The following is a 23,198-nucleotide window of genomic DNA, read 5'->3' on the forward strand; positions in this document are numbered from 1 at the left end:
CTTTAACTATTATGACTGGCTTATTCAAAAGGGCTCTTACCAATAATTGGTTGGAGAGCGGTTGCCAGATCAGATCAGGTAAAGGGAAACTTCTGAGGGTCAATTTGCCCCTTCCCAGGTACTAAGTCAAAACATCAGTAACTGAGTCAACACCTAAGGGTTATCATGCCCCTATTCAGGGAGATGGAAAGTTCCCAACATCTCAGTACTTGCACGCATAGCTGCTATGTCCTTGGTTCCCAGGGGAGGAGGGGAAGTACTGAGAGTTGTCAGAAATGGCTTCAGAATTGTCTTAAAGTTCTACAATATAAGTAGAGGTTCTATATATTTGAGGATGACCTTGAACCTCTGATTCCACCTCCACTTCACCAGTGCTGGAATTACAGGCACGCTTTACCACACCCAGTGTAGGTGCTGAAGAGAAGTTGTTCTTCCTGTAGTAAAAAATAGATGTCAAAAAAATAATAATAACAGATGTAATTGGGTCAAGCTTTAAGACACATGCATGTGTCCCGCTAAACCCTTCTTCACACTTCGAAAATACCGTATCCGTGGCGTACGCCTTTTAATGCCAGCACTCAAGAGGCAGAGGAAAGAGGAACTCTGTGAGTTCGAGGCCAGCCTGGTCTACAGAGTCATTCCCAGGTCAGTCATAGCTACATAGTGAAACCCTGTCTAGAAAAACAACCAAACAAAACTATCCAAACCATTCATTGTTGCATTTCTCTTGAAATTCATGGTCTTCGCCTTTTTTTATATGAGAGCTATCCAAGAGCCAATAAAATAAAACAAAATACACCACAGCCCATGAAATACGCGGGAAGCGGGTCTATCCGGACGTACCAGAGAAGGACCGGGCGCTGCAGGTTCTTCTTCTGGGTCAGTAGCGACCTCTTCCGGGCCGACGGCTAGGGAGGCGGAAGTGCGGCGTTCCCTGAGGCTGCTGTCTCTGAGCGGGCGGAGGGGAGGCTCCCGAAGTGGGGGCCGGGCGGGGATGGCTGCGGCGGCGGCCGGGACGGGGACTTGGGCGGCCCAGGAAAAGCAGTTCCCGCCGGCGCTGTTGAGCTTCTTCATCTACAACCCTCGCTTCGGGCCGCGCGAGGGAGAGGTACGCTGACGGGGCTGCGGGGCGCGAGGAGGGGCCGGGGCACCGGCGGCCGCAGTCAGTGCTCGGGAGCTGCAGGGCGCGGCCGGGACGCGGCTCCTCCTGGTCGCCTCTGTCCAGACCGAGATTACTCCGTGCCTGCTGTGGCTCCGGGTGGGATGTGCCGGGCACTTGACATCGCGGGCCGGTCCTGTCAGTGAAGGTCCGTCAGGTTAATCCTTCCGCCCGGCTTGACTGTCTTTCCCTTTGAGTCAACTCTGGGCAATCAAAATTGAACTTGTCTTCTCTCTTGAAAGTCTTCGATTGCAAAGGTGGAACCAGATGGGTGGATGGTGGCTCCCAAAGTGGGGGTGGAGGGACGGACAAAAACACACAAAAACAAAAAAGAATCCAAACCAACTAAACAAACTTGGAGGAGCCTCAGAAAGTTAATCCCCCCCGCCCTCAAAAAATTAGTAAGAGATTTTGTTTGCTCCGAGTTGAGGGTGGTGACTTCCTCAAAGGATGTCCTGAGCTGTGTTTTGTTGCAAATAAATCACAGTCCTATTTAGAGGCTTTGAGTCCCAGTGTTCTTGAACCGTCTTGGTTTGATTTGCCGATCTGTATTCCTGTGCAAGTGCATACATGCACCTTCCTCGAGAGGCTTGGTGGCTCGCTGAAAGAAAGCCTGGATTTTCATTAACCTCTTCTTGTACTACTGATGAAATGTGACTTGGTGAATACCACAGTTGTGAGACTGGGGGATGACAGTATTTACAAAACCACAATAAAGGAATTCTGGGTTTTCTAAAGTCATTTTTAGGTTTTGTCTTTAGCCTCAATGATGGCAAAAGTGGATGTTAAACTTAGCACTTTAAGAGTTAAGATGAATAAATGCTGACATTAGTGCTGTGTTCTGTTTTTTCCTGCTTTAGGAAGAAAATAAAATTTTGTTTTATCATCCAAATGAAGTAGAAAAGAATGAAAAAATTAGAAATGTTGGATTATGTGAAGCAATTGTACAGTTTACGAGGTATTACTTTACATGATTTGTTTGTTGTTTGTAGAGATTAGTGAATTCTTTCAACTTACTCTAGCTGTTCCAACCATGTTTTGAAAACTTTTTCTCCCCAGGACTTTCAGCCCATCGAAACCTGCAAAATCTTTACACACACAGAAGAATAGACAGTTCTTCAATGAACCAGAAGAAAATTTCTGGATGGTCATGGTATTTACATATCCAATAATAGTGAAGTTCTGGGGATTTGTATCCCTAGGAATCACAGGAAAATTGGTTGCAATTTAAAAATCAGTATTTCTATTCTGATTCTGACTGTTTAATCCCAGCTCTCGGGAGACAGAGGCCCACAGAACTCTGAGTTGGGGGCCAACCTGGTCTAGAGTGAGTTTCAGGACAGGCAGGGTTACACAGAGAAACCCTGTCTCTAATAGTAATAAAATAATAATAATAATGAGAAACTTTCTGTCTACAGATGGCGCTCTTTAGTAGGTACTTGCCTAGCAGGCATAGGTTCCTTGCCAGGCTCTGGAATAGACACCACCAACAAACCAAAGTAATTTTGTGTCTAGAGGTCTAACGTATTCAATAATTTTTGTGTATTTGTAGAGTGGTGGTGGGCATATGTGTGTTTATTCATTTTTTGTGGGGGAAGGGTGAGACAGGGTTTCTCTTTTTAACAGTCCTGGCTGTCCTGGAGCTCTTATAGTTGCCTCTGCCTCCAAGTGCTGGGATTAAAGGCGTGTGCCACTGCTTCCCTGTGAGCCTGTGTGTATGTACAGGTGTATATATCAGTCTTGGATGCTATTCCTCAGGAGTCCACCTGCTTTTCTGAGCAAGGTCTCTTATAAAGCTTGGAGGCTTGCCAACTATGCTAATCTAGTTGGCTGGCAGGCTCCAGGAATCCATCTGTCTCTGCCTCCCTAATGCTAGGATTGTGCCACCATATCCCACTCCTTAACAATGTATTCATTTGTTTATTTATTTAGAGGCAGGATCTCGCTGTGTAGCCCTGGCTGGCTTGAAACTTTCTTTGTAGACCAGGCTGGCCTCTAACTCATAGAGATCCACCTGCCTCTGCCTCTTGAGTGCTAAGAATGCCCTGCTTTTCCATGGGTGCTGGGGATCAAACTCAAGCTTTGTGCCATTCTTCCCGGCTCTCACAATTCTTTATCTGAATGTTTTTATTATACTTACTTATTTACTTTTTCGGGGGAGGTGTGCCCTAGCACATGTGTTAGAAGGCAGCTTGAGAGGGTTTGCTCTCTCTTTCCCCAGCCTTGTAGACGAGTGCCTTTAACTGCTGAGCCACCTTGCTGGCCCTTGGTTGTCTATATTCCATTGCTGGAGCTGGACCCCAAGGATATGCTGGGCAAACATTCTACCACTGAGCTACTGCCCAGCCCCAGATTTTTAAAATTAAGAGGAGGTTTAAGACATACAATTGTATCATTATATAATTTCTGCTTATCAAACTTCATAGGTTGTTCGGAATCCTATCATCGAGAAGCAGAGTAAAGACGGCAAGCCCGTTGTGGAGTACCAAGAGGAGGAGCTGTTGGTAATGTGCAGTCTCTGTCCCCATGCCTTTAGGAGGGTTATTCCCAGATGTGTCGAGTGACTTCCTTTAAACTCTGTAGCTTCTAAGAGCCTTCTTGGGGGTCATAGGAAAGTTTTATGTTTATTGCTTACTTTAACATAATCTTCTAAAAATACTTAAGTGCCCTGTCTTCTTAATCCCTTCCACTGGTCATCTGTGTGTGAAGCCCTTCAAACAGCAGCTTCTTGGTTTGTAAACTTGCACTTGAATGCCTGTTATTTCAGCATACAACTACCGTAGAACCAAGTTCTAATAATCATGTGATTTGCCAAGAGTTGTTCTGTTGCTGTGCCCGGATCCAGTGAGATGCTGTTTTCTTGTTTGTAGGACAAGGTGTACAGTTCAGTGTTACGGCAGTGCTACGGCATGTACAAGGTAGGTGTGGCCTCCACATCTGCACTGCCCTCTGGGAAAGAACAAATAAATATACTGTTCTAAAAGAATTCTTTATTTTAGTGTTTTGAAATGAAAATATCATCACAATATTTTCTCCTTTCCTTTCCTCCCTCCAGCCCCTTCCACGTAACCCCCACTCCATTCGCTCATGGTCTCTTTCTCTTAATCATATGTTTGTATGTTTGTATATATGTGTACTACATACATATATAACCTGAATGCACACACACATAAAACCTGCTCGGTCCATGTAATGTTACTTGTATGTATATGTTTCAGAGCTGACCACCTGGCTATCGGATGACCCTTTGGTGGGGGAAGACTGTTTCTCCTGCTTTCAGCATTCCTTAGTTGTTAGTTTTTAATCTAGGTTAAGTCCCTTCCATAAAGTTTCTCCCTTCTGTGTTAGAATGGCTGTTGGTGTCATCCTTGTTCAGGTCTTGTTTGGGCAGCCACGCTGATGAGATTTCACGGGTGTAGCTTCTCTGACATTTCTAGGAGATGCAACCTCACACAGTCTTCCTGGCCCTCTGGCTCATGCAGCATTTCTGCTTCCTGTTCTTCTGTGGTCTCTGAGCCTTAGGTGCAGGATTGTGTTGTAGTTGTTCACTTGGATCTGGGCGCCACACGATCGCTTCTTTTCTGCATTTTGATCAGTTGTGGTTTTCTGTAGTGGTCTCTGTTGCAAGGAGATGTTTCTTTGACAAGGGTGAGATCTGTACTCATCTGACTAGACACTGGCAAAGGACATACAGGATCTGACTGGGCCGGCATTCTCTTTCAAATCAGGGTCTGTCCACTGTGTTGAAGATAAACTTGGGAAATGTTTACAAACAGTTTTGTTGTACTTTGCTTGCTGAGTCAAGTTTTCTCTCCATAGTCCAGACCAACCTCAAACTCACAGTCATCTTGCCTCAGCATTCTGAGTGCCAGGATTACCGATGCATGCTGCTATGTCTGGCTCTAAAAATAGTTGTTTTTTTGGAGTACTGAGGATTGAACTCAGGAATGTGCGCTACCATTTAGCTACATTCCCATCTTTAAAAATGTTTGATTGTTTTTATTGTAGTTTTAATTTATTTATGGGGCCAGAGAGATCGAGTAGCGCAGGTCATTGACTTTATTTTCCACACTGTTTTCCACCATTAGCTTTTTAATGGGACATTTCAGAAAGCCATGGAAGATGGAGGTGTCAAGCTTCTAAAAGAAAGATTAGAGAAGTTTTTCCATCGGGTAAGTGTCCTGAATTTTGTTTATAACTTTAATAATATGCAGACAAGTTCTGAGAGAGACATCAGTGCAGCTGGTATGTGAGTCAGTGGCTGAGCACTTAGCTGGTCTGGATAAGAACCTTGGCTGATCCCCAACACCAGGGGGCTTATGGAGCAATATAGAGGCAGACACATTTGTTTTTTAATTTATTTTTAAAGATATATATAGTGCATTAGTGTTTTGCCTGCATGTTGTTTGTGTGACATCCCCTGGAAATGGAGTTATAGATAGGTGTGAGCTGCCCTGTGGGAGGTGTGGCCTTGTTGGAGAAAGTGGGTTTCTGGGGAGGGCCCTAGGGTTTCAAAAGCCCAAGCCAGTCCAAGGGGCTCTCTGTTCCTTCTGCCTGTGGATCCAGATATAGAAACTGTGAGCTCCTTCTCCAGCACCATGTCTGCCTGTGTGCTGCCATGCTCCCGCCAGGATGACAGACTAACCTCTGACCCTGTAAGCCAGCCCCAGTTAAGCGTTTTCCTTGCCATGGTCATGGTGTCTCTTCACACTGCCTGACACAGCTGTGACACAGATTCAGTCACATGAATGTCAATGTCCCGAGTGATGACATCTCTGAATAGTTACCCAGTCTCTTTCATTGTGCATTGGGTTTTGCTTCACTTGCCCCAACCTCTGTCAAATTCAGTTTATGTTCAAGTAATAATTCTCAGCTTATTTTCTCCCTAAAATACCTCTTGTTTTAGTTACTGTTCTGTTGCTGTGAAGAGACACCATGACCAAGGCAGTTTATAGAAGAAGGTCTCTAACTAAGGGTGAGCCCATGACCAGCACATCAGGAAGCATGGCCACAGGCAGGCGGGCAGGGGCTGGAGCAGTAGATGAGAGATTCCATCTGTTTATATGAACAAGCAGGCAGAGAGAAAGAGTGGCTGGATTTGACCCAGTGACAGATGCCCTTCTCAGAATTGCCCCTTCGACTAAGGACCTAGCATTTGCATATCTGAGCCTGTGGAGGGGCCTCTCACTCAAGCCACCACATCTCTCGTACCTATTTTTGTATTGTCTATTTAACTTACTGTGACTGTGTGCATGCAACCTGGGGTTGACTTGGATATCTTTTTCAGCTGCCTTCCAGCTTATGCATTGAGTCAAGGTCTCTCCCAGAGGTCACTATTTCAGCAAATCTAACTGGCCAGCTTGCTCCAGGGTCCCCTGTCTCTGTCCCCTCAGCTGGGGTTGCACGGGCACACCTAACTTTTTCTGTGGATGCTGGGATCTGAACGCCAGCTCTCATGCTTATGTGGCAAGCGTTTTATTCTCTGAGCCATCTTGAAGTGTTTCTCACTCTAATGATAATTTACTAAGTCACTCTGGTGCCATCTGTCTCAATCCCTGTTCTTGCCTTCATCGTTGTCCTATTATGAGTTAACTGTTGTCCTGACTAATATTCTTCAGAATGGCACTGTGTCTGTCCATGGCTCCATCGTGTGGATCCTTAAGGGGCTGAATCTTAAGAGATGAAACATACCAAATAAACAGTGGGCTTTCAGCTTTTCTGTTGATTTTAAATCCAGTTACTCTTGACTTAGTACTTGTTGGACTTGTCCTTGTGCTGTTCATCAGAGTGTGACTGCCATACATGGCAGCCTAACGTGAGATTATTTCCAGTGAGGAGCACTGTATTGAGTATACGAGTATGCTGTTAAGCTTGTGTCTTATTTTCCCCACAGTATTTGCAGACTCTGCATTTGCAGTCATGTGACCTGCTTGATATTTTTGGGGGAATCAGCTTCTTTCCATTGGATAAAATGACGTACTTGAAAATCCAGTCCTTTATCAATAGAATGGAAGAAAGCCTAAGTATAGTCAAATATACTGCATTCCTCTACAACGACCAGCTCATCTGGTAGGTGACGCCCTGTGCCTTGGCCCGTAAGAGATGTGGTCAGAGTAATAAACTCAGCAGCAATTGGTGCGGTTGTCTGTCACAGCTGGCAGGTCTTGGTAGGAATTGTCAGATCAGATTTATTTAGAACAAAGCTAGGGTAATAAACAATTACAATTACCAAGCAGAGGAACCAGAACTAGAGCCAGAACTGAGGAGATGTCTCAGTGTTCATCCCTTTCTGTGCAAGGATGAGGATCAGAGTTCAGATCCTCAGAACCACATAAATGTCAGGGGGGTGGAGTGGCAGAGATGCAGGTAGCTAGCCAATTTAGCCATGTTAGTGAGCTCTCGGTTTGAGGGGAGAACCCAGCTCAGTGAATAAAGTAGAAGAGCCATTGCGGATGACTCCTGGAATTAACCGTGGATGTCCTTATGTCAGAGCATACACTCAGTGCACACCTACACATGTGCACCTACGTACACATAGAGTCATACACGAACATACATGAGAAGTGGGGAAAAAAGTGGAAGCAAAAGAGAAAGGCAGAGGGGAGGAAAAGGGGGAGGTCGGGGAGAAGGGAGCTGTTCTCAAATAAATCAGTGTCTCCACCAGAGACAGTTGGGGTGACAGATGAAAGGCCACTTAGCATTAAAGTAAAGACAGCAGAAAGCTGCACACAATTAAACAGGAACCAGTTTAATAGAGTATAAATGCCATATGTGTACAAATGAATTGTTGCTGGATTTCACTGTTACTGTGTGATGCACGTGTGGGCACAGGCATGTGGACATCAGAAGACAGCCTATGGAACTGGTCTCCTTCCAGTTCTATGTGGACGTCAGAGGACAGCTTCTGGAACCGGTCTCCTTCCAGTCCTATGTGGGCCCGGGGCTCAAACTCGGGTCATCGGGCTTGCAAAGCAAGTGTGTAACTTGTGGTCCTCCTGCCTCAGCCCTCAATACAGTGCTTATGTATATATCAGAAGGAAAGTTGTATCTCGATTTTGGTTTTACTTTGTCCTTCCTCTTTATCATCTCAGTTACTTCTGCAAAAGATAACTCTTACAACCATCCACATGTTTGGTTTGGAAATTTCAGCACCTACCAGACTGCTGAGGGTCGGTGCTGCCATGCGAGCCCCAAAGGTTTTGAACCCTTCTTCCTATCTATGCACAGAACATCTGTTTCTGCTGTAGGGACCCTAGAGTATTTACTTTCATTTTTAAACATTTATCTTTATTTTATTTATGTGTATTGACATTTTGCCTGATTAAATTAGGCTGGACAGCCAGTGACCCTGGGATGCTCCTGTCTCCACCTCCCCAGCACTTGGATTGCAGGAATGTACTGTCACACTTAGCTTTTTACATGGGTGCTTTTTTGTTTGTTTGTTTTTGTTTTTTGAGTCAGGGTTTCTCTGTGTATCTCTGAGTGTCCTAGACCTCACTCTGTAGACCACGTAGATCTTAAACTTACAGGGATCTGCCTGCCTTTGCCTCTCTGAGTGCTGGGATTAAAGGCTTTTGTTGTTTCTAGTCTCATTTAAAATACAGAACTGTGGAGCAGCAACTGCCAGTGGGTCAGCATGCAGTGCTAGTGCCAGCCCTTGGTTTGTGTCTCCTTCCTGAACTTACTGGTCAGAGGAGAGGGATCTATTTGTCTTTGTTTTGTTCGAGACAAGGTCTCCTGCAGTGTGTAATGTGGCCTAGCCTGGAACTCTAAATAGCAAAGGATGACCTCTGATCCTTCTGCCTTAACTTCCTGAGTGCTGGGATTACGGATGTGCACCAGCATGCCCATGCAGTGCTAGGGATGGATCCCAGATCTTCATGCATGCTAGGCAGTTCCTCTCCTGTCTTAACTCCATCCCTGGCTCAGCATCTTCCTATTACGTAAAGACAAAAACGAGCTTTACTGTAGGGCAGGGAAGTCAGAAGACCAATTCCAAACTGTAACCCAGTGTTTTCCCGATGTTTCAGGAGTGGATTAGAACAGGACGACATGAGGATTTTGTACAAATATCTCACCACCTCACTGTTTCCCAGGCACATTGAACCTGAGGTATGATTGCGTTCCATGGATGAAGACATACATGGTAGATGGGAGGTGGAGATGGGGGCTAAGATGGGCAACAGGACTCTGCTTTATGTTGGGATGTGAAACTCAGCAATATTTAGCTGTGCACTGGTTGGTCACGGTCACATGTGAAGCCATGCATGTCACCTTTTCTATGGTCTCTTGTATTCAAAGGCAGGAGGTGGAGCGATTCATGGGACAGAGAGAAAGTTGGGTCTTGGATAGGGTTAAAGAACTCTGAAGTGCCAGGGATGTGTGAGATCCCTGGCTGAGTCTGCAGCGTCTTATCTACATTGTGAATAGATGACTAACTGCCTGGCTTGCTTTGCCACTGTGGTACTTCATTGCCAACGTTTCACAGGGAACATTAAGTGCCGGTGTTCTCCCCAAAGTATTCTTTTATGGTTTCTTAGGCTGGAAATGAAGTGTTCAACGCCCATAACGTCGTTATTTTTGCTTGTTCTGTTCATTTGCAAGCTCTTTTTTCACCCTTATCCACCATCTTTCTCCAGTGTTTAAGGCCTTGATTTGAAACAATGGGAAAACCTCTCTGATCAACTCAAGGGGAGGCATGTGGCTCACTAGCAGAGTACTTGCCTGCATACACAAGGCCCTGGGTTACAGCCTTAGCACTTCAAGGAAACACTGGAAGAGATTTGAGGAGAGCCTTATCCAGAATTTAGCTCTTTTCCGTCAGTTGTTGGGTACTCACTGTGCCCTAGTGATGCTCCCGGTGTCCAACACATACATCTAAATGCCCTCATGAGCCTCCAGAGCTATCTCAAGAGTTGGTTATTCTAACAGGAGGTTGCTCAGGCTTAGGGGACATTAGCACTCTGGTAGATGTCTTAGCTTCTCATCACTGATAGGATACCTGAGGAAAACAGCTCAGAGGGGGAAAGCTTGATTTGTCACAGTCTCCGGTTTCAAAGGTTGGCCGCTTGCATGTGGCAGAGGCTGCCTGCCTCAGGGTGGAGAAGCAGGGAGAGAACAACCAAGGATAGATATATCTTAGGTATATATCTTGGGTATGCCTGCTGACCTACTTCCTTCAACAAGAACCCATCTCAAATAGTCCATTCAACTTTGAATTCATCAATGGATTTTGCCATCAGTGAGCTTGGTATCCACAAGGTCCAGTCACCTGCCAGTAGCACTACCAGCTGGGACCAGTCCCTTAACACACAATCATTGAGAGACATCCTAAATTCAAACAATACAGTTGTCCAACAAGGATGTGGCAGAGCCAGGACTACTCTGCCAGATATCAAAGCCTTGCTTGTAAGCACATCCTCCAAGGAACTACTTCTGATGCTTGCCAACTTCTGATAGCATGGTGTCATAACAGAAGACTCTATCCAGTCCATGATTACATGACTGAAGAACATGTGTAATGTGGAAGGCTGCAATGCAGCACGGCAGTATGAACTTATACTATGAGAGCTTCTCTCATAGATTAGTATTGGGCTACACATTTTCACCATTGGGTATACTACGCATTGGGGATATTCTGAGGTGATATATTGTCTTAGTTAAGGTTTCTATTGCTGTGAAGAGATACCATGACCATGGCAAGTCTTGTAAAGGAAAGCATGGGTGGCTTACAGGTTCAGAGGTTTAGTCCATTATCACGGTGAGACATGGCGGCATGCAGGCAGGTACAGTGCTGGAGAAGGAGGTGAGAATTCTACGTCTTTGAGCCTCAGCTAACAGGAAGTGAACTGAGACACTGGGTGTAGCTTGAGCATATAAGACCTCAATGCCTAACAACCACAGTTACACACTTCCTCCAACAAGGCCATACTTACCTCCAACAAAGCTACACCTCCTAATAATGCCACTCCCTATGAGCTTATGGGGGCAATTACATTCAAGCTATTACATATTGTTAAAACCAGAAGAGCACCAAACGTTTTTCAAAATTTGTTTAATTTTATATGTATGGGAATTTTGCTGGCATATATGTTTGTATATCATGTGCTTACAGTGCCTAAAGAGACCAGAAGAGGACATTGGGTCCTCTGGGACTAGAGTTACAGATGGCTGAGCTGCCATGTTGCTGCTGAGACTCAAACCCAGGTCTTCTGGAAGCACAGTCAGTGCTCTTAACTGCTGAGCCATCTCTCCAGCTCCCAAAACAGTGGGTTTTTTTTTTTTTAGCAAAATCAAAGCATGATAAGTACAGATCTTTGAGGAAACTTGGTGCCATGGATGGAGACAGATACTTTGACTGCAGACAAGCCTGTACTTCTGTAACTTTGAGTTCCCACGTGCAGGAATGAAAGGAGGCAGTCTCCATGGGGTAGTGTGAAAAGATAAGAACCTTTCGCACATGGACATTTCAGTTAGTAAAAGACTGGATTTGTTTGTGGGGTTTAGGCTTAGATGGACATTATCACTGTCCTGGTTAAACTTAGTTCTTCATGTATTTTCGTAGTATTTGTACTATATTTTCTCTCAATATTTCATGCATGTTGTATACATACAGTATGTATATTAATCATATCCACCACCAATGCTTCTTTTTCAGCTTCACCCAGAACCCCCAAACCATTTCCTCCTGGCTTCATGTTCTTCATTATTTATGTTACTAATGCTGACCTCCTTGCCATTTTCCAGCTCTCACATTCTTCACCCTTCCTTCTGAGGGCTGAGAGCCTTCGATGGAGGTGGCGGAAGGCTGGTATAGATGACCTGTTCTGCCACTGACCGCTCAGTCACTTAAACCCAGCTTTGACCAGTTAGTTATCAAGGCCCTGCATTAGCCATTATCACTGAAAAACAAGCAGACAGACCTCTGGCCAAGGTTGAGAGCAGCAGAGTTCTGTGGGTGCACATATCAATTTTAGAATGTAGTTTCCTTTTCTTTCTGGATGGAGAGGAATACAGGAAAATGATATAGCAGAATGGCGTGAGACAGCTAGCAAGTAGGATCACTGTTGTCACACTGTGAAAGGCAAACAGTCTAATTGTTCTCAACATTTGTGATTGCAGTTGGCAGGAAGGGATTCCCCAATAAGGCCAGAAATGCCAGGAAATCTTCAACACTACGGAAGGTAGGACTTTCATTGTTTGGTTTCATTATCTCTTCTGGTAAAGATAAAGTCATGAGCATTGAATTGCCCTACCAGCAATAACACAAAAAGGAAATTCTATTGTCTCCAGTGACATGAAACTGTTCCTTTATTGTATTCTGGTTTGGTGTTTACCAAATGGCATCTAGCATCAACAGAACATTGATAGCCTTTGACTAGGAATGTGTTCTATTTATGTTGTGTTTACAATTTACCTCATTGAGTTGAGTCATCTCTGTGTTTACTTTTAAGATTTCTTACTGGACCCTTGAACCTTAATGATCCAGAAGCAAAATGCAGATTCCCCAAAATTTTTGTAAATACAGATGACACTTATGAAGAGCTCCATTTAATTGTTTATAAGGTAACAACTGTTTTCCCTCCAGTGTTACAGATGACTACTAAAGCAAACCTCCTTTGCATGTATAGACCAGCACCACGTCACACCTCTTAAATGTTTCTTGGAAAAGGGGTTGCAAACTCTGATTTCTGTAAAACTCAAAACGGGTGCTCTTCTGCAGTAGGAAGTTTGCTTTCAGTCCTTTTAGACGATTTTGCTACTAGTGAAAGAATTACTGGCTTAGGTGGGATGTTCAAGTTTCCAAAGTCCCGAATGCCCACAGACCAAGGCTGTGAGAGGTGGTGCCCACGGAGCACAAATGCCTCCCATCTGTTCGCTGTGGCCGTGCTCCGTGAATTCTGCTTTTGCTCGGAACTCTAAAGCTTTAGGCTGACTGATTGTAAGGACAGTATTTTGTTTTATGATACTTCCTTGTGAGAATATGTATGTATGTTAGGTTGAGTTTTCTTTTCACTTTGGAGTGAGGCTTTATTGTTTGCCCAGTCTGGTCTTCATCTCGACTCAAGCAGTCTTTACTTCTGCCTCTTGGTAACTGGTACTGCTGGTGTATGCCACACCTGGTTAGTGCTTCTCCCTGCCTCCTTTCTCCCTCTCTCTCCCCCTCCCTCCCCTCCCCTTCCATCCTCTCTTCCTCTCTCCCCCTCTCTCTCCTCCCTCTAGTCAGTTGTGGTACAAGAAAGAAAACTGGTCACAGGTCTATCTTCTTTCATACCTGAAACTACAGATACATTTTCATTCAAAGGCTTAAAACTTATGACACAGGAAAACGGGAGAAAGGATGACCAGTTTGAGGGACTCCTGTCATTGTCTGGATAATAGAAAGATTAAAAGCAATGTCTGAGCCAGGTGGTAGTGTGTGCCTTAAATCCCAGCACTCAGGAGGCAGAGGCAGGTGGATCTCTGTGAGTTTGGGGCCAGCCTGGTCTACAGAAGGAGTTTCAGAACAGCCAGGACTACAGAGAGAACCCGGTTTTGAAAAACAAAAACAAACAACAGCAACAACCAGAATCCTGAGAGAATTCTGAGAGGAGAGAAGGCTCCAGTCTGGGCTGGTGCAGGTGAGCACTGTTTTCGGAGCACACAGAACCCCCAGCTCAGCAGTGGCCTGCATAAGCCAGGTGTGGGAAGTGGGCTTGGAAAGAGAGAAGTAGGGCTGTTGCCTTTGTTAGTAGAGCCTCCCCTTCCTGTCCTTGCTCACAGCTGTAGCTGAACCTGCAGCAGGCTGAGACAGAGTCTGTTTAAAAGACAGTACTGAAGGAGAGACAAGCTGGCTGGGTGAGCATGTGTGCCAAGAAGCCGGACTCACCCTGGAGTCCATCCCATGGCATGGCCGCCTCTCTCGTCCTGTACCACACAGAAAGCCGCCATCCCTCAGCAGCTTTGGGTTCTCTTACGCTTAAGTATGACAAAAATCCCAAACCCCCAAAGACCCTACAAGCCCTAGAAGGGGAAAACTGATTCTGGGGATAGACGAGGACTTTAAGAAATTAGTATACATAAAGCTGAAGAGGCGACTCAGCGGCTTTGAGCCCTGGATACTCTGGCAGAGGACCTGAGTTTGGCTCCCAGCACCCAGGTTATACAGCATCTCACAGCTGTGTGCAACTCTAGCTCCAGGGGGCTGATGTCCTCTGACTCTGTGGGCACCAGGTACGCGTGTGGTGCACAGACATACGTGCAGGCAGTAAAATAAAAGTGGCAGTGTGCAGTGATTAGAGAAGGTGTGTGCATTAAGGTGAAGCAGGATGATATGAAAGGGCCCAGGCAGCCCAGTGGAATGGCTCATGACCATAACCAGAGCATTCAGGAGGCCGAGGCAGAAAGGTCATAAGGTCAAGGTCATCTTAGCATTTAGAGTGGGAGTATTGTCCCCCTGACGAAACGCAAAACAAAACCAAAAACCACATTATAGTAAACACAATTTAATTAAAGCTATCACTTAATTTTTTTTTTATTGTGGCTGAGTGTGGTGGTGCACACCTTTGATCCCAGCACTAGGAAGGCAGAGGCAGGTGAATCTCTGAGTTTGAGGCCAGCCTGGTCTACATAATGAGTTCCAAGCTAGCCGGAGCTACACAGTATGACTCTGTCTCAAAAATATTGTTTTATTGTGATAAAATATGCACTGTTAACAGCATCTCTTTCAAGAACTCTTTGTCCTTTATACAGTAACTCTCCATTTCTCCACCCTGAAAATACAATTTTTAAAAGGGTTTTAATTTTAAAAAGTTTCTTATTTATATGTGCATGTGTGTGTGTGCACGCGTGCATGCGTGCATGCGTGTGTGTGTGTGTGTGTGTGTGTGTGTGTGTGTGTGTGTACATGCAAGGGTACCTGTAGAGGCCATAGTAGGCCTCCCTAGAGCTGGAGTTAGAGGCAGCTGTGGGCCACCCAAGGGTGTTGGAAACTGAATTCCAACACTCTGCAAGAGTAGCTAATACTTTTAATTGCTGAGCCATCTCTCCAGATCCACTGAAAATATAGCTTTTAAAAGATGAAATTCATTAGAAGGGTCAAGGTAAGTTGCCCCATCCTGGGTATCTCCCAAGAGATACGCTCATGGGAGGAAGTAGCATGCACAAAGCCCTTGTGTCTTAGTTAGGGTTTTTATTGCTGTCATAAAACACTATGACCAGAAGTAAATTGGGGACGAAGGGTTATTTTAGCTTACAAGTCTATATCCCAGTCCATCTTCCAGGGAAGTCAGGGCAGGAGCTGACTGAGGCCGTGGAGACAGCGGGAGAAAGACTTGCAGGGTTCTGAGAGAAGAACGGGGCGTAGCTCAGTAGAGCACGTGTGTGGCGTGTGTGACACCTGGCTTCAATGCAGAGTCTCCCAAGCAGTCTGAAGTTGTGAGAGGGAGTGGTTTTGGTGTAGGCATTGATGTTGATGATGATGACATGATAATGTTTGTTTTTTTGGTACCAGGTCGCAAACCCAGGGTCTCGTGTACGTTAGCCAAGGACCCAACCACTGAGCAGCATCCCAGCCCCACTGTAGATCACAAATGAAACAGAAAACAGACAAACTTAGTAGAGTCTCGCTGCACCCTGACATCCTCTTGTTGTACTGCACAGCTGTGTGGCAGCGGCCTGAGGAGGGTAAACTGCGAGAACACCCTAGAACCCACCCCAGCAGGTCTGACCCAGAGCAGTACCGAGGCCTACTTTAAGGCAGCAATTGGAGTAGGGGAAAGTCTGTCGTCTGCCAGACTAGAATCCTGGTGTGTTCACAGACAAGGGTTCGCTCACTGAGCCGACGCTAACTGGCTTTACACCTCTTGACTCTGTCTATAGATACAGTTTAAGGTGCGATGTTAACTTGTGTTGTGTAGAGCCCTTATCTTTTTAAATAGCCTTTTGGGGATGTAATTTATCCATTAGTGTAGTCAAGGGTCAGTTCAGTGGCCCCAGGAGTTCAGGAGCTCCCAGGGCTATCTTCACTTTGGACATCAACTGCTTTTTAGGGTGACATTTAAAGTCATTAGTTCGTGGGAAAAACAGAACCCTGAAAGGCCTTTATGTTTATAGGTTACCTTGTAACAGTGACGGAGCAGAGATGGAAGTCAGTTCAGGACTGAAGTGTGTTAAGAGCACTTGTTGCACAGGAGTGAGGACCTGAATGCTGACCTCAGCACCACCACAACAAGCATGGTCTCACATGCACCTGTGTCTCCAGCTCTGGGGGGAGTGCAGTGGGGCGTTCTGAGAAAGGAGGGTTGCTGGGACTTGCTAGCTGCCAGTTTAGTTGAGAGACAACAAAACCCCACGAACTCCAGGTTTAGGAGAAGACCCTGCTTCAAAGGAACAGGGCAGAGATGATGGATGCCTTCCCCTGGTCTCCATGCAGGTGCACACACACATGTACACACACACACACGTACACACACATACATACACAGTACACACAATCAAGAATCACCAGACTGGCACACTTCAGACAGCACAGCCCCGATTTCTGCATTAACGAAGGAAGTGTGTGCAGTGATGCCCTCTAGGGAAGTTGTCTGGCCACCATGCCCAAAACTTTCCCCAGTCCTGCATCTGTCAGGCTGATTCCAGAGGATGCTTTTTTTGTTGAGATTCCTGTGTCTGGTATAGGTGTGAGGGTAATGCCATCATGGGATGATTTGAGAAGTCTATTTTTGAAAGACTTTAGAGATTGGTGCTAACTCTTTAAATATTTGCTGGAATTCCCATAGAACTCTCTGTACATGGGTGTTTTTGTGTGAGTATTTTTTTTTTTAATTTTAGTTTTTTGGGACAGGGTCTTACTATGTAGTCCTGGCTGTCCTGGAACTCACTCTATAGACCGGAATGGCCTTGAACTCACAGACATCCTCCTGCCTCTGTCTCCCAAGTGCTGGGATTTAAAGTGTGCGCCACCACACCTGACTTTATGTAAGCTTTTGAATTATGAATTTCTTGTTGTCAGCTTATCTTGTTCCATTTCTTCTCGAGGGAGTTTCAGTAGTTTCTGTCTTCCTCGGCCATTTATGAATTCCAGTAAGCTAGTTAGCTTGTTGGCATACACATTTTCACGGTACTTATGTGTTGCTTTTTCCTCCTCTTCCTGTAGAGGCCATGGTGATGTCTCCTCTTGATTGCTGATTTACCTGGAGTTCTTCTCTGTCGTTTTTTTATTCCAGTATGAGAAGAGGGTTTGCAGTCTTGTGTTGTCTTTTCCCCCGGAAGCCAGTGCTGGCTTTGTGCGTTTTTTCTCTTGGTCCCTGCTGGGGTCACTTCTGCTTTGATTATTGCGACTCCTTCCTTCTGTTGGCTTCAGGTTTAGTGTGCCCTTTTATTCCAGTATCTTCAGATGGGACCTTAGGCCATCAGTTTTAGCTCTTCATTTTAATTTATTTGTAGTTATAAAGACTATCCATGTAACACTGTGTGTGTGTGGTGTGTGCACGTGAGTACGGCTGCCTTTAGAGGCTGGAGCTGCCAGATTCCCCTGTGTCTGGAGTTTTGTGAACTGCCCAACCTGGGTGCTAGGAACTAAGCTCAGGTCCTGTGCAAGGGTGGTGCATGCTCCTCACTATGAGCCATCTCTACAGCTCCTGTTTGGTTTCTTTTGAGACAGGTCTCAGGTAGCTCAGGCTGACCTTGAATTTGCTGTGTGACTGAGACTGCCCTTGAACTCCTGATCCTCTTTCTTCTTTATCTTTTGAGTACTAGTATTACAAGCCTGTACCACCACACTTGGCAATTTTAGTTTTTTTTTCTTTTTTTCTTTTTTCTTTTTGGTTTTTCGAGACAGGGTTTCTCTGTGGCTTTGGAGCCTGTCCTGGAACTAGCTCTGTAGACCAGGCTGGTCTCGAACTCACAGAGATCCGCCTGCCTCTGCCTCCCGAGTGCTGGGATTAAAGGTGTGCGCCACCATTGCCCGGCTGGCAATTTTAGTTTTATCTATGGTCTTGGTTGCTGTTACTTGCTGATGTCATAACTGCAATTATTTGGCAAGATTTTAGCAACATGTAGTCTCTTTTAAGTTGATTTTTTTAATGGAAATTGTCAAGTGTACACAGAGAGACTAGAACAATGAAATCCGAGGCATCCATCAAATTAATAAGACACCAAGTCTTATTTTTAAGGTAGGGTTTCTCTGTGTAGCCCTGGTTGTCCTGGAGCCCTCGCTATAGACCAGGTTGGCTTTGAACTCAGAGATTCAGCGGCTCCTGACTCCTGAGTGCCAGGATTAAAGCTTGCACCACCATGCTCAGCTTCAGATGCCAGCCTTTTGTCTGTCCATTGTGCTGTTTTGTTTTGAGAGCATTTTAAATTGTGCCACTTCATCTTTAAATCCTTTGTGTCCCTGACTGATGAGGCCACGCACCGTAGCATAAGTACCATACCATACCAAACAAGCCAGCCCCCTTCATATTAGCCTCCGTACTGTCTGGTTGACAGAGCAGTATCTTCCTACAGTTGGTTTGTTGAAATCAAGACAAGCTCACCACATTTGCTTACAGCCCTTATTCTGCCTCTCTGTACCAGTTGTAATCTCTGGTTTGTCTCCCCACAGGCCATGAGCGCAGCTGTGTGCTTTATGATTGATGGTAGGTGTCCTCGTGGGTCTGCTTGCAGCCTGTCTGGGTCAGATCTCTGCAGTTTGCTGGGTTCTGTCCTTAAATGATCAATATGTTGTCACAAGCCATGGAGAGGCTGTTTTAATCACTGCTCCCCATTTGGAACCTCTGCCACCTTCATTGATCCCTATTACATTTAAAGTCCAGCAGTAGAACCAGTGCCTTTCTGTGCTCACTGACTGTGGTGGGTGGCAGTGGTGCCTGCCCTCTAAGGACTCAGGATTAAATGAGGTATGTTTGAGATGAATCAAACAGCCGGTGACTCCGAGTGCTGTGTCCTGTGTGTTAAATAATACTTGACCTTGAGTATTTCTGGGGTGGGCAGCGCGTTTGCCACTACTTAAGGTATCTAAAGCCTCCCTCATAGTGAAGAGGCTTCCCTTTTCATGTTAGCTATAACCAACTCTAACTTTCTATTTCTGTTCAGTTTGGGAGGAAGGGGCATCTGATTGTTTTGTTCCCTAGTTGTCTTTATCTCATTCAGTTGGTCAGTAGATTTTTCACTGGAGACTGTCAAGTACTGAACTGTAGAATGAGTAGGAACTGTTGGACATGACGTACTGTAGCACTGAGTGCTGTGTCTCAAACTCCCGCCAGCCTCCACGCAGCTGACACTGGAGTTTTGCCGAAGATTGGACAGTATTGTTGGGCCCCAGCTTACAGTGCTGGCATCTGACATCTGTGAGCAGTTTAATATCAACAAGAGAATATCCGGGTTTGTATCTGTCATGTTTACGCTCATACACTAAGTGCTTAGGTCAAGTGGCAGTGGCTTTCACTGATGGGTGTGAGCAGTGTTAACGCTGCAGCGTGTCCTGGAGTCTAGGAAGCAGTGTCTGCTGTTCCGTCCTATCTGTGATGTCCCGAGGAAAGGAGAAGGTATTTCCCCATTTGGGTTTCATCTTCAGTGGAAGAGGCTGATGCAGCTTGACAGCTCTCACTGGGATAGTGGAAAGTTACATAGTGAGCTGCAGTCCCGTGACTACTTCACATGGAACACATTCATTCCCAGCACTGGAGATAAACAAAATGTTAGTCTCCTAAGTCGGGGCCAGGTAGTAAGTCAGACTTCATGGACGATATACTTTCATTTAGAAAAAAATCACATAGCAGGGAAAATATTTTTGTTAAAGTAGACCAGCTCTCTGGAAAATTTTTATCATATTAGATATCATATGTTATTATTATTGGATGAAGCATTGGTTACAGCTGAGATTTCTTAAATTTGTATTAAAGGTTTATTTATTTTTTTCTGTACATGGTGCTTTATCTCCATGTACACATGTAGGCCAGAAGAGAGCATCAGATCCCATTATAGATGGGTGTGAGCCACTATATGGTTGCTGGGAATTAAACTCAGGACCTCTTATCTGCTGAGCATCTCCCCAGACCCCCCTCACTGAGATCCTTGACTTGAACACCCAGCCATTGAAAACGCAAGACCTTTATACAGTGTGTCTAGGTCAGAGGGTGGTCTTCGGGAGTCGGTTCTCCTCTTCCATCACGTGCATCCTGGCTTCAACTCAGGTCTTCTTGGTGGCGAGTGCCTTTCCTTTCTGGGTCACCGTGCCAGCCCTGCCATACAGTTTTAGTTCACGAATTTTGTGTGCAAAATTCTTTTGGGTTTTGTTTGTTTACTGAGACAAGGCCACATGACACTTTGAAAGTTTCACACTGTGGCTGTGCAGTTGGGTAATTATTCTTTCAGATTGTTACACCGCGGTGTCTTGTTTGGACAGGTCTGAGAAAGAACCCCAGTTTAAGTTCATCTACTTCAACCACATGAATTTAGCAGAGAAAAGCACGATTCACATGAGGAAAACGCCCAGTGTGTCGCTCACGTCCGTCCATCCAGAGCTGATGAAGATTCTAGGTGACATCAACAGTGACTTCACCAGGTGATTCCAGCCGCTTCTTAAAGTGGGCGCTGTCTTTCTGAGAATAGATTCGAAAGGAATTGCATTTGTTTTTTATTTGTTTGTTTACACAAATTTCACTCTGTAGCCTGGGTAGTAGTCAAGATCCCCCCGCCTCAGCCTTCCCAGTGACGCAGATCCCCTGGAAAGGGCTCAGGCTCAACCCACTCATGGATGTTATTCCCACATCACACGAAGTTGCCTTCATTCACACATAACTCTTGACTGTTTGTGACGACAGTTTAGTGCCATTTCTTGTGTTGAGTTCTTTCTTCCCCCCACAGTTGAGCTGAGTATATAAAACTATCCCATCTGAAACTTTCTTACAGAGCGGATGAAGATGAAGAAATCATTGTGAAAGCCATGAGCGATTACTGGGTTGTTGGGAAGAAGTCTGACCAGCGGGAGCTGTATGTAATTCTGAATCAAAAAAACGCAAACCTGATCGAAGTCAATGGTAACTAAGATTTGATATTTCAATGGAATTTTAATGCCACTGATATTTCAAAATGATCTTTTCCCTGTATTGAGAAATATTATAGAACCTGCACACGGTGGTTCACACCTGCAGTTCCAGCTCTCAGGAGGACGAGGCAGGAGGATCAGGAGTTCAATATCATCTTCAGATACATAGTGAGTTTGAGGTCTGCCTGGGCTACGGGTGACCCTGACTCAAAAAAGTAAATAGGGCCTGAGAAATGGCTTAGTGGGTGCAGGAACATGCTGCCAAGCTTGACGACATGAGATTGATCCCCGAGACACACAAGTAGTCCTCTGATCTCCACACGTGTACCATGGCGCACACATACATGGCCATGTTCACGTACTCGCACGCACACACACAAATAAATGTGTAGTCCTAAATGTAATAATGCCTTAAAAGAAAATTGTTTTCTTTTAAGTGTGGTGCACGCCTTTAATCCCAGCACTTGGGAAGCAGAGGATCTCTATATTCAAGGCCACTCTGGTCTACAGAATGGGAGCCAGGGCTACACAGAGAAACTCTTTTCGAAAAACCAAAAAAAAAAAAGAAGAAGAAGAAGAAAGAAAAATAAATCAACACTCACAGCCCACAGCTGTACACACTATACTGATGTCCTTTCATATGTCTGTGATGAGAACATGTCTCTCTAAACAGGCTGCCAGATTGACACGCTACCTCCAGCTGTCACCCTCTGTTTGCACAGTGCGTCCAGCAGCTGCTCTGTGGTCTTCATGAATGTTGTCCTGAAGCAAGGGTGGCGCTGGGCCTCTCCGGTGCTTAGCTGTGGATGGCACTAGCAGCGGCACGGTTCGGGGACATAGCCCATTAAACACACTGTAAAGGGAATCGAGGGGCTCACCTCTTTACTTTTGCCTATTTGTTTGGGGGTTTTTGTTTTATTTGTTTGAGACAAGATCTCCTGTCTGTCTGGCCTGAAAGTTACTATGTAGACCAGTCTGATCTTGAACTGAAAAACCGTCCTCCGGCCTTTCTCCTAAAGAACGTTATTACAGGCAGCCTCACCATGCCCAGCCTTAAGACATTTTATATCTGTGTTTGTGTTAATATTTGTGTACTGAAAAGCATCAGTTAGTGCAGGCCTGAAATAAAAACAGGAATTTAGAGGAGTGGGCATGTAGCTCTGGTCCAGAGTTTGCCTGGCAAACTCAAGGCTCTGGGCACAAAGTGAAGTGGGAGTGGAGTAGAGTCGAGGCCATGGTCTCTGTGAAGCAGTTGCTGTACATCCCTAGTTGTAGCCAGAGTTTCTGTGCACCCCATCCGCTTCTACAGAGCGCCATCCTTCTAATGCCCCGACCGTGGGTGTCTCAGGCACTCCTCACACCGCTTCTTCCTGACCCCGAGAAGTGGTATTTCTAGTGTGCTTAGGAGTTTGTTAGTTGTTTCCCCGGCTGCCTTCCTGTTGGCTAATCTTGTTGTTATTGCTTAGGCTTCTGGAATTTAAAGTCAACATTAGTGCAGACTTACTTATTTCCTAACTGTATCCCCAAAGAACCGAATGTCCTGACCAAACATCTAACCTTTAAGGAGAGAAGCTGTGTTCCTTGATACACCGTTTTCTGTTCTTTTGCAGAAGAGGTGAAAAAACTCTGTGCCACACAGTTCAACAACATCTTCTTCTTGGACTGACCTCGCTGGCTCCCCGGGGCCTCTTTAAAAGCCTCAGCAAACCTTTTGTTTACCGCTACAACTTACTGGTCATGACACTGACTGGATTAGTGACGAGAGTAAAGCAATACCTGCTTTGAAAAATCAATTTCTACTTGGTCTGATGATTCCCTGAGGTTTTTAGATGCTGATTATTTATGTGGAATTAATTAAAGGTAGTCAGCTGAATATCATTCCATTCTTCTGACATTATGTGGATATTTTACTGGAAATAAGACTAATAAATTGTTAAAGTTTTTAAAAATTCTGATTTCCTGTTGAGTCTTCTGTTGCTAGTTGTTTGACTGCACTGGCCAGTG

General features: G+C 45.2%; 1 protein-coding gene across 1 annotated transcript; it reads left to right on the forward strand.

The window, feature by feature from the left end:
- Positions 1 to 923: 923 nt before the first annotated feature.
- Positions 924 to 23,144, forward strand: Ccz1 (CCZ1 vacuolar protein trafficking and biogenesis associated). The gene is made up of 15 exons (XM_075973512.1): positions 924 to 1,108; positions 2,020 to 2,117; positions 2,219 to 2,312; positions 3,586 to 3,663; positions 4,030 to 4,077; positions 5,248 to 5,331; positions 7,053 to 7,228; positions 9,190 to 9,271; positions 12,281 to 12,342; positions 12,613 to 12,724; positions 18,750 to 18,783; positions 19,411 to 19,528; positions 20,553 to 20,711; positions 21,059 to 21,186; positions 22,805 to 23,144. Exons 1-15 carry the CDS (start codon positions 995 to 997, stop codon positions 22,858 to 22,860), a joined length of 1,443 nt encoding a protein of 480 aa, XP_075829627.1. The 5' UTR covers positions 924 to 994; the 3' UTR covers positions 22,861 to 23,144.
- Positions 23,145 to 23,198: the final 54 nt, after the last annotated feature.

This window comes from Microtus pennsylvanicus, chromosome 1, assembly GCF_037038515.1.
Source record: "Microtus pennsylvanicus isolate mMicPen1 chromosome 1, mMicPen1.hap1, whole genome shotgun sequence".
Classification (NCBI taxonomy): Eukaryota; Metazoa; Chordata; class Mammalia; order Rodentia; family Cricetidae; genus Microtus; species Microtus pennsylvanicus.

Excerpts from the sequence above, each read along its gene's own strand:
- Ccz1 (XM_075973512.1), top strand. The coding sequence starts at position 995 with ATGGCTGCGGCGGCGGCCGGGACGGGGACTTGGGCGGCCCAGGAAAAG. Across the intron at positions 12,725-18,749 it reads TCCATTTAATTGTTTATAAG|GCCATGAGCGCAGCTGTGTG; the intron begins GTAACAACTGTT and ends GTCTCCCCACAG. Across the intron at positions 21,187-22,804 it reads AAACCTGATCGAAGTCAATG|AAGAGGTGAAAAAACTCTGT; the intron begins GTAACTAAGATT and ends GTTCTTTTGCAG.